This window comes from Solanum verrucosum, unplaced genomic scaffold (genome assembly GCF_900185275.1).
Source record: "Solanum verrucosum unplaced genomic scaffold, falcon-dt-bn FXZP01000001.1, whole genome shotgun sequence".
Classification (NCBI taxonomy): Eukaryota; Viridiplantae; Streptophyta; class Magnoliopsida; order Solanales; family Solanaceae; genus Solanum; species Solanum verrucosum.
Window position 1 is genome coordinate 32377 of NW_026020283.1, and position 16142 is coordinate 48518.

A 16142-nucleotide genomic window follows, 5' to 3' on the forward strand; every position below is an offset into this window, starting at 1 on the left:
CAACCAAGAATTCAACTACCTTCTCTCATTTGACAATTATCAGAGTTATGTAAGTTAGGTTCATACCTCTAGAAACCATCCGATTTGTAGCAAACATGTTCGCCCATGGTTTCTCAAGTGTTATTTTAGGTAGATTCAACTTCTTTGTGTGTTAATTTCAAATCTATCCACTGCTACTGTTCCATTCATTTCTCGCAAGGATTGTTGAGTGCTGCCTACAGTTCCTTTATCTTGCAATAATTCTGACAGTGTTCATCCCTAGCAGTTTTCCCCTTATCCTGAAATGATTTCAACCCCGATATAAGAGTTGCTCCTTCTGGTGTGGTCGGAAGTGGCTCATACATCTGCTTCGCTGCCTATGGTTCTTTAATGGTGGAGCTAGTAGCAAGACCATGGAGTATCTTTTCCTCACGATGTATTTGTGCTTCTCTGCGTGGTCGTCCCCTCCCCATTTCCGGTGAGGTGCAAGTTATTGCACACTAACGTGCGCCAGAGCTCAGAGAGAGAGTGAGAGTTATTCAAAAACTGACTTAAAAGTAGGTTTGATCAACTTTTAAGCTAATTCAAACACCCTCTTAGTCTAGTGGTTAAGGGATTACAAAAGTTTCTTAAGGTTGTGTGTTCGAAAGCTCTAAATGACTAAAAGAAAGTAATAACATAGAAATGACCTGAAGGGTCATTACATTAATTGTCATATTTAATACATTATTTGGTATTTTTATATTGTATAAATAAAGACATTATAAAACTTTGTAGAAGTGATCACATTAGCCTTTTAAGTGGTTCTATTTTCTACATAATCATGTTAGTTTGACTTAAATAATAAGATGAAAGCTATTGAATGATAATTGACTTATGGGAGTGGATGTTGATAAGAACCAGGAAGATTGTGCATTGATTTTGTATATTTGTTCTATTTTTAATGATTAAGATGGTAAGAATAATATTGCATTTTTTTTCGTATGTTCTCTTTATTTTGTATTTTATATGAATTTCTAATTGTCGTAAGTTTCTAATTTATTTTAGTTCAAAATAATAACTTATGACTTTATTGAAATTCTGCTAATTACTAACCAAACAATTTTTTTCTATGAAATCAATTGTACGTTTGTGTATATCATCATCAGTCATCACACACACATATATATAGACATACATACCTCTTCTATCTATATTATATTTAATAAAATTATTGATATCGTCTTTTATACCTCTTCTATCTATATTATATTTAATAAAATTATTGATATCGTCTTTTATAAATTCAATAGTAGCTGTCAAAAACACATATATTCCTACATTTTTAGTTCAAAGTATGGACATGGACTACCTTTTTTTTTTGTTGTTGTTAGAAGTAGAAATCTATATATATATATATATATATATAAAGGAGGAAGATAGAGTAGGTGATGTGCACCTCTCTATGGCCTCCATTCATATATTATCTTTTTTCTTCTTTTTTTTTAGCATTTTTCTTCATTTAATTATTTATTTTATTTTCAATATCTCATAAAGACTTTACATTCAATTATTCAACTTTTCACCTCCCACTATAATATATCTTTTTTATTAGATATAATGTCTATATATTCATAACTCTCATAATTTTCAACTTTTCATATTCATAACCTTCTCCACTATAATATATTTTTTTATTAGATATAATATGCATATAGTTATAACTCTCATAACTTTCAACTTTTCATATTCATAACCATTAAATATTAAATATGAAAGTTAAGATACCTTATGGTATTCCTCCATTATTCTCTATATAAATTCATATTTGTTGTTTCATTCTACCCAAAGTTATCCTTCATTTTTCTATAGTACAGTTTTCCTTCAGTGTTATTACACTGGGTGTTATTCTAAGAATGACACCATGTATGTTCCAGTTTCATTGACCCGATGTGGAATTCCCAAGATTATATTCATGCTTTTATTTGGCCTGAAAAGAAGAAGAAAGCTTTTGAATAGTAATAGGCTTGTGAAGTGATATTGACAAGAGCTTAGATAATTATGCATTGATTTTTTTTTTCCTTCTATTTTTAATGATATGTTTATTGTACTATTGTTTTTCTCTTTCTTTCTTTTTACTCTTTTTTTTTCTTATGTATCTATATGATGCCTCTTAAATTTAATTTTTATATGAAGAAAACTTTTGAATAGAGATAGATTTATGAAGTGAATATCAACAAGAGTGATGCCTCTTTGCTTTTGTTTGACTTGAAAAAAAAAAAGAAGAAGAAAGCTCTTGAATATTGATAGGTTTGTGAAGTGATATGACATTTTAGACAATTATGTTTAAAATTTATAAATCTTTTCTTTTGGTTCAAATTAGTAACTTAATTATGTTAAAAGTCCGATACTAATCAAATTTTAAAATATATAATTAATTGCTTAAGAAATGATACTAACACAGAGGGAGAGATGATGCGGTAGTTCTAAAAAAAGTTTATATACACAAAAAAGAAACATTTGTATTATTTGAATTAATTGAGACACAATCATTGTTATTGATATTATAAAGAAAGGATATAACTTACGTTTTCATCATAAGGTCAAGTTGTATTATTTATTATTTTTCTACAAAATTCAATTCTTTAAACATAACTACATTTCATATTTGGTTAGAGGAGGGCGGAAAAGATCGAAATGAATAACGTCAAATTTAACAACACAAATGAATATCATAAAGTATTAACTAAGTATAAGTTTGTTTTATATTGAGAGATTACAAATTAGTACTAGATTTATCTCTAAAATTCAAAAATAAAAAGATGATGTATGTATATTTAGTCAAATATATATTGTATCTGGATTAATAGCCTAAATATATAATAAATATGGGAATATGGCATTTTGGGTCACCATTGTTTGAGTTCATTTTGGCTTACATGCTCATAATGTTTTGAAATTATAATAACAATTAGTTGACTGACTTTCTTAGAACAAGAACATTAATTATATTTTTTCACGTTATAAAAATTATTATTCTTCATTAAAGTTAATTGGTACGTAGAAGTTTCAAAAACATTAGTCACAATTTAATTGTAACAAACTTATTACATTAAAAGTATATTAATTATATTTAACAAATCTTATATATATATATATATATATATATATATATATATATATATATATATATATATATAAATCTATTATTTAAAAGTATATTTATTTATCTCTTCTTCTATTGTTTTTTACTTTGAAAAATAGTGTATTTATGTTATTTATTTTAAAATGATTATAAATTACACGAAGTTCTTTCACTTCTAAAGAAGATGATTACATGTAAAAAAAATCATGTTTTTTCCTATGAAACCAAATTATACATCTATACATTTATAGGAAGGTATAATATAATTATTTTATATTCTTTTTATGTGAGAAGGAACTCTTAAAAATTATTTTAAAATTCATGTTTTTTTCCTATGGAACCAAATTATACATCTATACATTTATAGGAAGGTATAATACAATTATTTTTTATTTTTTTTATGTGAGAAAAAACTCTATAAAATTATTTAAAAATTTCAACTAAAATTATTAAATATACATAAAAATACATTTTTTATATGTATAATGTCTCTTTTATTCAAATAAATATTTAGTAAATTATTTGTGTTTTTCATGACTACGCGCAGATGAATTCACTAGTTAGAAATATTAGTGAAAAAGCAGAGGTGGTGAGGCAGGATATCCCCCAATCCTGTCCCCACCCCATTCTTCAATCAATTGGAAGAAAACAAAAGATGTTAGTATTATTGACCGCCCAACTCTTAACGTTACTTACTGCAAGAAAGAGCCATATACTCCTCACCTACTAACCAACCTAAAAAGCAGTTGTTGCGTAATTATACAACATGCCCGGAACTCTCAAACTCAACGTTGTTGCCTCTATTTATTATAATTCTCACAAGCCCTATAATTGGTTTCGCTCTTTTACCACCGTCACCGGCACCGGCATTTCTAACTCCTCCATCGCTGCCGCTGCCACTCACACACGCTACTCTTTGTATATTCATTCTCCTTCCCGTCGGAAATTCCTAGGGCGTTTAGGTCACGGATATGCTGACTTTGCTGTAAGAAGTATTTCTACTACTCAGATGGGACCCACACCTGATCACAAGGAGGAGGATCTCCGCCGTGAAAAACCATCTCTGCCTATACCGTCCAAGTCTGAAAAGTTGCTCACATTGCCCACGATTTTAACAATTGGCCGTGTGGCTGCTGTTCCGCTTTTGGTAACCAGTAAGTTTCCAGCTATAATGTTGATCTGATAACTGGAACTCCATCGGAACCTTGAGGTTGATGCTTTTGTTAGTCATGTTTTGCCTAAGCTTATTGACTAATTTATGTTCTCTGATCACCTCTAAATTTCATTTTGTGAAATTGATTTTGAGCATTATCCTGATCCGCTAGTCCCTAGAAAATCACGAATTGTATTCATGTCAGGAAAATAATGCAGTAGTAATTTGGAATAAGTATTCGAAGTTGACACTGGGAAGCTTACCCGTCTGCGAATTTTGATTTTGGTTCAGTAGTAAATAGCAAACTCGGCAGCTTTCCACAAATTGATGATATATATGCACTAGGTAATTCAGGTATCCTTTGAAGGACTTACTTTCCAATTAACTGTCCGATTGGTTATTTAGGCTAATATAGCAATTTATCGACCCATAAAGTTTGTAGTTCTATGTAAGTAGCTAATACATTGTGTTATTCTTTGATTTAATAATACTTTTAGGTGTCCAAGTCACTAGATTGGAGGGTATAGGGTGGGTTTCCCTTGTCATAAAAAAATAGATTGGAGGGTATAGGTTAAATTAGACGTGAGATGCAGAAATGAAATTCACGTCATAAGTCATCTGTGAAGATGTCCCACATCGGTAGAGGGATGGAAATTTGGTCTCCTTATATGGACTTGGACAAACCTCCCCTCAAGAATTAGCTTTTGGGGTTGAGTTAGGCTCATGTGTCATATCTTTACATGGTATCAGAGCAGGGCCCATCTCACCCGATGTTGGGGCCCCCATAATCAAAATTGCCCACGCACTGGGCGTGAGATGGGGTGTTAAAGAATGACAAAAAGTCCCACATTGATGATTAATGAGATAGGTGGACTCCTTATAAGGCTTGGCAATCCTCCTCCCTTTGAGCTAGCTTTTGGGTGTGAGTTAGGCCTAAGACCTAATTTAACATGTAAAGATATGAATCCTAGGCCTAACTCAACCCTAAAAGCTAGCTCTTGAAGGGAGGTTTGTCCAAATCCACATAAGGAGACCAAATTTCCCTCCATCTACCGATGTGGGACATCTTAACACTCCCCCACACGCCCAGACCTCAACTGGAGCGTGAACACTTCTAAATGGGGGCCCATCATCGGTGAACAACAAATTGAGATGGGCTTGGCTCTGATACCATGTTAAATTAGGTATGAGGCCTAACTCACACCCCAAAAGCTAGCTCAAAGGGAGGAGGATTACCCAAGCCTTATAAGGAGTCCACCCATCTCATTAACCACCAATGTGAGACTTTTTGTCATTCTTTAACATCATCATAACAAATTATATCGTGGTATAAAAATAGTAGCTATCTCAATAGGATTTCCAAAACATTTTTTCATAATTGTGGTGTTCGAGCCAGCTTTCACACACCTTACCTGCTAGCGCACCTTAACTAACTAAGGGCTCGTTTGGTAGAGTGTATTAGCAAAAATAATGCATGCATTAGCCTTGTGTATTACTAGTACATTGTTTGGTTCTTTTTTCTTACCCAAGCATTAGTTATACACTTTATTGTGTATTAAGGTGTGTATTACTAATACCACGGATTTCTAGGTATTAGCAATGCAATGGTTTTAATGCATGCATTAATATGATTAAAGACTCAATTACCCCTCAAAACCTTTTTACATTTTTTCCACCATAATAGTGGAGAGTATCTTTGTAAATAATTTTTTTAATGCAATGCATACTATTTTAAATGCATCAAACCAAACTATAATTAATGCAAGCATAACTAATACATGCACTGCTAATGCAAGCATTACTAATACACTCTATTTAGCATTATTCTTATACACTCTACCAAACGACCCCTAATTCCACAAGGGTATTTGCTACCTCCAACCAAGACATGTATGGGGTAACTTTGTCCAAAGGGCTAACAACTATTAGAGATTTAATCCTCCACTTACCTTACCTTGGAGCTAGTGCCCCTTCTTAGTTCTTACAAGGCTCATACTAAGGTCAAATGTCTTCAAGCTACGCAAAATAGCTCAATCCCCTAAGGCTTTGGTCAGATTTGAAGTCAAAGTTCATCTGGCAAGCCCATAACCCATTCAAATTCTAGGTTACCTATAAATTCCAATCCCTTCATCATTTACTAGCCATTAGATCCATTAGATTAGACAAACTAATAATTCACCATTTTGGAGTTACGGATTTCTCTGTTTAAATCTTTGAAGGGATATAGATGCGTAGATATGTATATTAATCTTGAATATGTGAACTCAATCAATCCTATTAGAATACCACCTCTTCCAAGTTTCAAATGCTAATATCACTATTTAAAGCAGCCCCATCAGCGTCATATCTATTTGCATACCTCCCTACTTTGATGGGGGTAGAAAGGTCATTTTCAAGAGACCCTTGACTCAAAAGAAATATATTCGACACACGATTGTAAGAAAAAACACAATAAAATAACAAGATACAAGACAAGTGCAACAATTGATAGTAATACTAATTGAAAAATCAGAAACGATGCGACAACTAAACAATATTACTAAAAGAAGAGGAGAGGAGGTGGCTAGCCTCCTACCTCTTCCACACAAAGTGTGACAATCCTCAACTATCTTATAACCTTTTGCCCTAGTCCTTGACTCCTAACCTTTTTGTCTAAGGTTACGCCCTCAGTTAGCTGAAGTTGTGTCATGTCATGTTTAATCACTTTCTCTAATTTTTCTTTGGCCTACCTCTACCTCACTAGTTGTTACCAAAAGCAAAAAGCGTTAAGGTTTCTTAGGGCTTTAAGTGCAAAGAGTAAATAAAACATGGGCTTTAATGAAAAAAGGCAAAAAGGGAGAAAACATACAGATGTATATGTTTAGTCCAACACTAATAATTATAAACATAAATGACAAATATATGAAAAAAGAAATTGATTTTTTTTTATGATAAAGTGAAATATCAATTGTTTAGTGACGCCTCTTCAGAAGAGGATCATTGGCAAAGAAAAGTATGCCTTAGAACCTTAATGACGACATTGAAGTGCACACTAAGCAATGCGAAGCGCTCAACACATTTTGAAGCCTTGCTTCAGGGCCTAAACACACCTTTGACACTACAGTGCGCTCCTAACTCCTGCAACATCCAACCTCTCACTCCTCCTCACTAGTGCATCCTTGCACCTTCTCTCATCATGCTCGAACCATCTTAGATCGCATCCCTCATCTTGTCTGCCACAGGCCTTTCCTATCTTGCCAGTATAACTTCATTCCTAATCCTATCCCTCTTATTATGCCCACACATACATGTGAACATCCTCATCTCTGCTATCTCTATATTTTGAACATGGGCATTCTTGACTAGCCAAAACTCAGCCCAATACTACAATAATCATACATATAATAATATTAATTAAATAGAAACAAGAAACGTATCCATACCTTAATTCCTTATAGTATGACCTTGATTTTTCTCTCTTCTTCTTCCCCCCTTCCTGTCTCTTTCTGGTTTCACGTTAGAAAGTTTCCACTTATGCTTTATGTTCTAGAAAGCTTCAGCCTCAATAACCCTTTAGATCCCTTTCGAAATGATTTCTTATTTGGTGGTGTCCTGCCCACAGTATCCTGATCATTTTTTATTTTGAGCTAATGATTATTGTGATCCCTCTTATTTTGGGTTGTTAGAGCTTCTTTCACCTAATTGTTCAAGAGTCGGTGATATTCCAGTAAAAAGCATTGCTAACTTGAATATCACTAACTCTTTTCAAAAGCTCTTTAGTCCTTATATTGCACATGAGGCGTGATTGACTTGGCATAACATGCATACGAAGAGGGTTCTTTCTCTACAACAGATGCCTCCAGTGTGAAAGGGAGGCTGAGGATGCTTGTCACCTATTTCTACACTGCAAGTATGTTTCACCACTTTTTTTTGGCTAAAATGACCCATTCAAAAGGACTCAACTGAATTACTACAATGTGGGAGCTGAAGAGAATTGGACAAAGGATCCCTAACCAATATGGAATTCTAGCCTTGCATGGATCTGGTGGGTAGCACTTAGGAAAAGGAAACTAAGACTTGTAGATGGCATAATTAACAATAGCATCAGCCTAATACACAGGGGCGCTCTTTGTTAGCTTTTTGGTGTAAAATGATTGATGTAAATGAGGTTGATACCCCTATAGGCCAACTTAATTCGTCGAATCATTAACTAACAAATTGAGTTTTGTTCTTCAAAACTAGCTACATATTGCATTGCAGCACCTCTTTTCTGCTAGTGTGTATCAATATAATCTTGCTTTTCAAGAGAGTTAATGTTAAGAAAAGTTAAAAAGTTAAACAAGGTCTACACAATGTTAAGGTCAAGTTATAATGCGATGAGACCCTTCACGTCTCTTGTATCAACACTTCAGTCTCGTACACTGAAGTGTAATGGCTATTGAATTATTTTGGCCGTACTTTGTTCCCTATGTATAGCTTTGCTTCTGGGTTGTTACACAATTTTTCTAGTGAGCCACAGAGTTTAGCATTAATTAAGTATATTGGCTATTGACTTTGAAGCATATAAGTGACCTAGTTAGAAGATTTCTTGTGTAACCTGATCTTTATCCAACCATAGCGCAAATAGATAAGGGTTTGTGGGCACTTCTATGCCTTTATCGTTTTTTTCTACTTTCATAATTATTTTTAGTTCGCTTGTTACTATCCTCAAAAAAAATAATTCTTTTTAATCTGGTATAGCTTTATAAGTTCCTTTTGGGCAAATTTTACTAGACATGGTCTAGGTAAGTCACAAGTCAATTGATCATTCAAGCTCGATCCCAAACTAGTTAAGCTAGCCATAAAAATTCTTTGATCTATTTCATTATGCTTAGTCACTTCAGTATTTAAAGATCAGTCATAGTTAAGAATTTTTATATGCTGACCATAAATCTATCACAAGCCTCCTTTTTATCTGTGTTTGGGACTGGTTATGCGTGAAGCTAATATAGGTGTGAGTTCCATAGGTTACAAGTGACAGTGTCAATATAGTGTCTGGTGGCTTTATGCATCAGTGGCTCATTGGAATATTTTATGATGTACAATCCCTTGTACATGTTCTTTTTCTTTATCCGTTGTCTTGCAAGTGTTGAAGAAATAGAATATTTGTTTTCCTTTTTCTGATGAAGGTCAATAAAAATATAAGATCTGTTTTAATTTGTGTTTAGTATTCTTTGATTTATGGCAGAACCTTGGCCTGATAAATGAGTGTATACGTTGTTTGGCAATGGTAATCTATTTAAATAAAGCTGACCTTGTACTCTGTTTAATCTAGCATTCTATGTTGATAGATGGTGGGGACCAACTGCTACAACGGCTATATTTATTGCAGCAGCAGTAACTGACTGGCTTGATGGATACCTTGCCCGCAAGGTTCTCATTTCTGCTGTTTTGAGTTCCATATTATCATCTCTTCTGGAATTCTTATTTTCCATATTTGGAATATCACAATTTTAGATGGTTTCAGATGAACTTAGGAACTGCCTTTGGTGCCTTTTTAGATCCAGTGGCTGACAAGGTATTCTCTATCGTTCTGTTTCCATTGGATCATGCTTATTGCCTGCAATTTTGGATAGTGTTATTAGCAAAATTGCCGGTAATAAGCATGAGATATGGGGGGAAATATCCTTGTAAATATGATGTTTCTATAATTGATATACCTGTCTTCTCAACTGGAACAGTTAATGGTTGTTGCTACCTTGGTCTTGTTGTGCACTAAACCTTTGGAGTCCGGTGTGTTTGGACAGTTTCCATGGCTATTAATTGTCCCCTCGATTGCGATAATAGGCAAGGAGGTGAGTGAGTGATAATCTGTATAAATTCATGTAATTGTATTTCGTTTAACCTACTTTAGTTTCATTTGGTTAATTCTTGATACTTCATAATCTCTAGATTAGAATTGGATGTCCTCAAATTGACATAAGTTCCTTTCCACAACGGACTTGCATCTTTCATTTGTAGTGTTTTAATAACAATCTGGGAAAATAAGTTCTTTAAGATTCATTATTTTTTTTTCAAAAAATGTTTTCAAGTAAGTCACTATATTTCTGTCTGTTTAAGTTAAAATATACAGGCCTTTTTGATACTATAAAGCTAGGGGTTGGCATAATAACAGAAAAATCGGATTGTACCGAATTAATTCGGTTCGGTATTAAATTTTTTGAATTTTTTGTATTGGGTATGGTTCTCGGTATTAGTGCTCTTGTATTTTGGTTGACCAAAAAACCAAAATTTTGCAAATGTTGTTTGGCTGTTTGCTTCATCTGCTCATTATAGCTAGTTGTTTGCTTTTGCCTTCTGCTGTAACAAAATTACAACTATATGTAATCAGTGCTAAGTACTAACTGCCAAACCGCTTTAAGTGTTCATTGTTTGAGACCCCTAAAGTGAACTCAAAAGTACTGGGAGATGAATAAAGTGAGAGAAGTGTGCACAAGCAGTTCATTGTTTGAAACTAGAAGTACCTTAGACATTCACCAGTACTTTGAGTTGTACGATAACATTCTATTATCAACTCTAGGTATTCATGCCCTAAGTAGTAAGTACTAAGGGGGAGTTTGGTGTGAATAAGGAAAAATAATCCTGAGATAAGTTTTTAGTACCCCTCAATTCTTTGTTTGGTTACAAAGTCTGGGATAACTTAGCCCAAGATTAATAATTGTGACTGAGATAAGTTATCTCTATTTGTGGGTGGAATAGTAATACAGGTTAACTTATCCAGCATAAAAATGTACAATAACAAAAGTTTCCCCTTAGACCCTCTTTTATACATCACTTATACATCTATATATATTCAAAAAGAAAAGTTTAATATCATTTATAATAACATTCACAACCTTCACTATTTGTTATTTTTATGAAAAATATATTTTTTCATTAGAGAATTACACTATATAAATATAAGTTTTATTTATGAATATATTATATGTCGAATTTATTTGACTAATTCTTATGTTTATTTATATTTTGATTTCTCTAAAAATGTTCACTCCACTCTTGAATCACATATTTAATTAAATAGTCTTTTAATCACTTGAAAATTTGTATTTATTTATGAGAAAAGACATAAAGTCACTACTAAAGTTGTCTCGAATTTTCAAAAAGACACCTTAACTTTGTGAGTGTCCTATTACCCCATTGAACAATTTAAGAGTGTTATAAATATCCCACTTTTCACCCAACCTCAATTGCAAGAAAGGAAGTGCAATCACGCACCAATTGTTGTTTGCCACGTATTAAATTTTTAATTTTTAGTTTCATTTTCATTTTCAATTTCAATTTTTGCCTCTTCAACCTTCATTACTCTACATGCCCCAAATGAAGAGAGGAGGCGTGAAATTTTTTAAATCCTCTTTCATTTTCAATTGAAAATGAAACTAAAGTATTAGCCAAAAGATCTCCATTTTTCTTTTTCAATTTCAAATCCTCTTTCTTCTTGAACCTTCATTCCTCTAAAGTAGCAGTCATTGCCGTCTTCGACGTATTCCATGATGCTTCCCTGTTATTGCACTATTTCCGCCCCTAAATCATCACTAAAATTAGATTAAAATTGATAATGCAGTTCTATATTCAAACCAAAAATAGAAATAAAAATGGAGTTTCATAGTACTCTCTAATCAATTGAATAATGGAGTTCACATTTGTTTTTTGTTTTTTTTTTAAAAAAAATGAACAAACAAAGAAAAGCAAGAGACAGGAAAAAAGTGATAAAAATGAATGAAGTAAATGAATCTTCTAAGTTGAAGAAGATAAAGAAAAGATTATTGGGTTTTTGAATTTGGGTGAAGAAGATAATGGAAAGGAATGAATTGAGAAAGTTAAAATTAAAAAAATAGATTTTTTGGCTTGGCTCACGCCCCAAATGGAGATTGAACTACACTCTACCTGCCACCTAGGCTCATAATGGGACAATAAATTCATTATAAATAAGAATAATGGGGTAATAGACCCCCACAAAGTTTAAGTGTCTTTTTGAATATTTGGGGCAACTTTAGTGGTAACTTTATGTCTTTTCTCTTTATTTATCAATTAAAATGAAGATAACTTTAATATTTTACAATATGAGAGTGATATGTGCTTACATGAAGTGACATCAATAATAAAATCTCATTTACATTAACAAACTTAAGATGAAAGTTTTATTTTTAAGCTAAATACAATGGAAGATTTATATTTTAAAACGCACGGCACAATCATGAGAATGCACATACAAAAATATTTAAGCTAAATAAGAGGACAAATTTATTTTTAAGAATGAATAACTAAAGCTTGCAAAGAAAGTAACAAAAACTAATAAGGTGGAGAGTATTTATGTAAACAAACAACTTATTCTTAGAAATTATGCAATGCATATTATTTTGAATATGTTAAACCAGACAATCAATAAAGTATAATCCAACATAACTAATCCCAACATAATTTGTCTTCAAACCAAACGGCCCCTAATTAATTTGAGTGTGAAGATGCTAATTTGAAAATAGCCTATTTTGCATTAAAAGTTAGCCATGTTACATGCAGAAAAACAATCCATTATATCAGGCACATACCTAAGAACCTATTCTAACTTAACCGAACTAATTTCGGTTTGGTATGCACCAGTGAAGAACCAAAAATTGAAGTTCTGAAGAACCTAACCAAAGATCGGAACACCCACCCCTAATTAGCACCCTACATGATCTTCTCATCCTAATTCTACTATTCAAAGAATGAGTAAAATGCGTTTTTTGAGAGATCGGCTCGCTCAAACCACCTTACGGTAGTTTGGTTGCGTAGATATCGAAAAAATACGCGGGTTCAAAAAAAAATCGCCTGAAACGAACATCCGAAGCCCGAGTTATGGCCGTTTGAAGTTTCCCAAATCCACGGCTCTCTCTATGAAAACTTAGGTAGAAACTTTGTGGTCACTAATGGCGTTTTTGGTGTAAAATAGAATATTTTTGTGCCCTCTCCCAAATGTCTTTTTTTTTTTTTGTGGCAATAAGGTGAAATATTTTATGATATATTTGGGGAAAAATAAAATAAAATGGTAGTATCGTTTTTGATACATCTAGGTTATAGCTTGCACATTGGAATTGTCTTTTTTATAACTGTTCTATGTCAACTTTGACTAGGCAAATTAGTAGTCCCTCTATGCTGTTTCATATCATGTTTTTTGACTGGAAACAACGTTTCTAGATGATAATTTGTCTTATATATCATATTACTGATAGTGGAAGAAAATTTATAAAAATTAATAGTTGAGAAGTTAGGTTGATAGGAAAATATTAAAATCAGAGTTTAAAACTATATATATTTATGAATTTGAATTTTGGAGAGTTGTGAATGTTTTATAAACGTCCCAAGATGCCAAGATGGGAAGTATTAGAAACTGAAACGAAAGGAGTTCTAGTTTTAGCGTAAGTAATGTTGTAGCTTTATATTGAATTGAAGTTTAGAACTGTTTTAAAAATTAAAATAAATAAAGAAATAACAAAAATTTAGAATTGTTCATGTTTTGGCAAGTTATCATTGAGGTATGGTCATTCAAAGTCATGCAGAAGTGTAACCTCGTTGTGTGGTGGGACAAGAGATTATAATCCCGGGATAAATTGTGGGATTATCTTATCCCATACTTAGTACTCTCTCTCTTTACAATTTATGTAGCACTCGTCACTTTTCAAGATTCAAACTATGCAAAAGTTGACCAACATTTTAAAATGTATTTTTTAAAATTATATTGACATGTGATGAATTCCAGCTTATATAGTTTTCTTTCTGAATAATTTTTGAATATCTTAATTTTAATCTTAAAATATTGAGTTGATCTATATTTAAATTTAGATATTCAAAAATTATCTGGAGGGAAACGAAATTGACACATTTCATTCCCCCATGAGTCAATTTGACGAAAAGTGTCACATAAATTGTGATGGGAAGGGATTGCACTTTTTGATCCTAGGATTAGCAATCCCGAGATTGGTTATACCACAACTATGGTATTATTTTACTCCACACTTCATATGGGATAACAATCCCGGGATTTTTTATACCACAATTATGGTATTATTTTATACCACGCTTCTTTTGGGATAACAACCCCGGAATAGAACATGTCAAATTTTCCTTATCCAAAGCTTTTCTCCCAAAGAAATAGAGCTTTATCTCCATTTCTCTTATTTTAAATCAAACATCTACCAATAAAAGTTATAATACACTATCCCATTATAACTGTATTATAATCCCGGGATAACTTGTTCCATAACCAAACGACCCCCAAGTTAATTAGCGAACACACTTGACAATATGGGTGCAACTCTATTGTACATTTTCACAAACTTCATTAACACTACAGTTGAAATGTTCACCAATACCTTGCCATTTAAAGTTTAGGTCAACAAATTTTTTTCCTTAGCACTCACTTCTGATACTTTGGTGATATGGCCATTGAAGAAACTCTATGTTTTCCGAGATGGTGATGCTCACTGAGATTCCCAATTCCGTTGTCTTTTTGCTTTTGAACATTTTTTTTTTGTTTTAGTTTCCTTTTTTCCTTTTCTGTTTTGTCTGGTTTGGGCTACTTTAGGGCCTTAGCTTGTAGTTTCATTTATTTTTAAAAAAAAAAAAGAAGATACTTTGGTGATATGCCTTTTCAAATTTAACATGGAAGTTGCTGTAACTCAAGGGATGATATACTAAACAAATGTTCTAATTGGGGATACCTTTTTGTTTTTACTTATTTTTCCTTTGATATATGTATCTTGTGTCTCAATGATCTCTTTGCGTCTTACTGATAAAAAACATATCTCTTTGCATCTTCGGTTAGTCAGATTTGGTGGATAAGTGGTCAATAATGATTTTTGGTTTATGTTGCAAACTTATTTTGTAGATAACTATGTCAGCTGTTCGAGAATGGGCGGCTTCTCAGGGTGGTAAACTTTCAGAGGTTCAAAACCACCTGCCATTTAATTTATAGAGTAACTCCTTGTGCTTTATTTATTGCATTAGTGACTGTTAAAACTTTCAGGCTGTAGCTGTGAATACCCTCGGGAAATGGAAAACAGCCACTCAGATGATTGCATTGACCATCCTCCTGCTAACCAGAGATAGCAGGTAACTTTTGTTTTCAGTCTCCTGTATGAATTTGGAGGACAAGAAATTTTGATAGAAATCTGATAATACTTTGACCATGTAATTGTTCTCTTTAGTTTATCTGGAGCTGCCTCTCTTGTGGGTTCCGGTGTGATCTTGCTATATATATCAGCGTGGCTTGCAGTGTGGTCTCTGTTCGTTTATATGAGAAAGATATGGAAAGTGTTATTGATGTAATAGTCGTTTTCATCAAATACATATCGGCTCGTGCTTCTTGCTGTTGAGTGGTGGATCAATCACCCACAAGCTATACATACTGATGACTAGAGCAAGGGAACGCCTTTTTCCTGATGCAGTCCGTGTTCAATGTATGGTTTTCCTCTACATTCTTTAGTTTGATTCTTTAGCAGAGAGATAATGAAGTCTCTCAACAGGAATTAGGATCATTGGACATGGTATCTGCAACATGTAATCTGGATTCTAACTGGAAAATTTATAGTATTATGCAGTAAAGTACTTATTATCGTGTTTGGCTGGGTTGCACAAACTTGAATGCTTTTAGCCTGGCTGTTATTCATCCTTGAAAATCTGGTAAGACACGTTCAACTACACGACGTACAATTATCTGCTGTGAGGTATTCTTTAACCAAATAAATAGTTTGGGTGTTGAAATATTTTTGTTATGGTCTCAAAATGCTATAGATACTCTCTTACCTGTTTATTTGTGCCTCTTTGTTTTCTTTCTCAAATATTGGAATAAATAGACCAGCACTTGTGCTCATCCACACAAACATGCAGCAC

At 33.0% G+C, this 16142-nt stretch overlaps 1 protein-coding gene across 1 annotated transcript; it reads left to right on the plus strand.

Annotated features, from left to right (window-relative positions):
• Nucleotides 1-3851: 3851 nt before the first annotated feature.
• On the plus strand, nt 3852-15879 carry LOC125834220 (CDP-diacylglycerol--glycerol-3-phosphate 3-phosphatidyltransferase 2-like). Its single transcript, XM_049513393.1, has 7 exons — nt 3852-4257; nt 9550-9647; nt 9742-9792; nt 9956-10069; nt 15139-15195; nt 15277-15362; nt 15458-15879. The coding sequence occupies exons 1-7, from the start codon at nt 3870-3872 to the stop codon at nt 15576-15578; spliced, it is 915 nt and encodes a 304-aa protein (XP_049369350.1). The 5' UTR covers nt 3852-3869; the 3' UTR covers nt 15579-15879.
• Nucleotides 15880-16142: the final 263 nt, after the last annotated feature.

Excerpts from the sequence above, each read along its gene's own strand:
- LOC125834220 (XM_049513393.1), top strand. The coding sequence starts at position 3,870 with ATGCCCGGAACTCTCAAACTCAACGTTGTTGCCTCTATTTATTATAAT. Across the intron at positions 15,196-15,276 it reads AGGGTGGTAAACTTTCAGAG|GCTGTAGCTGTGAATACCCT; the intron begins GTTCAAAACCAC and ends TAAAACTTTCAG. Across the intron at positions 15,363-15,457 it reads CTGCTAACCAGAGATAGCAG|TTTATCTGGAGCTGCCTCTC; the intron begins GTAACTTTTGTT and ends TGTTCTCTTTAG.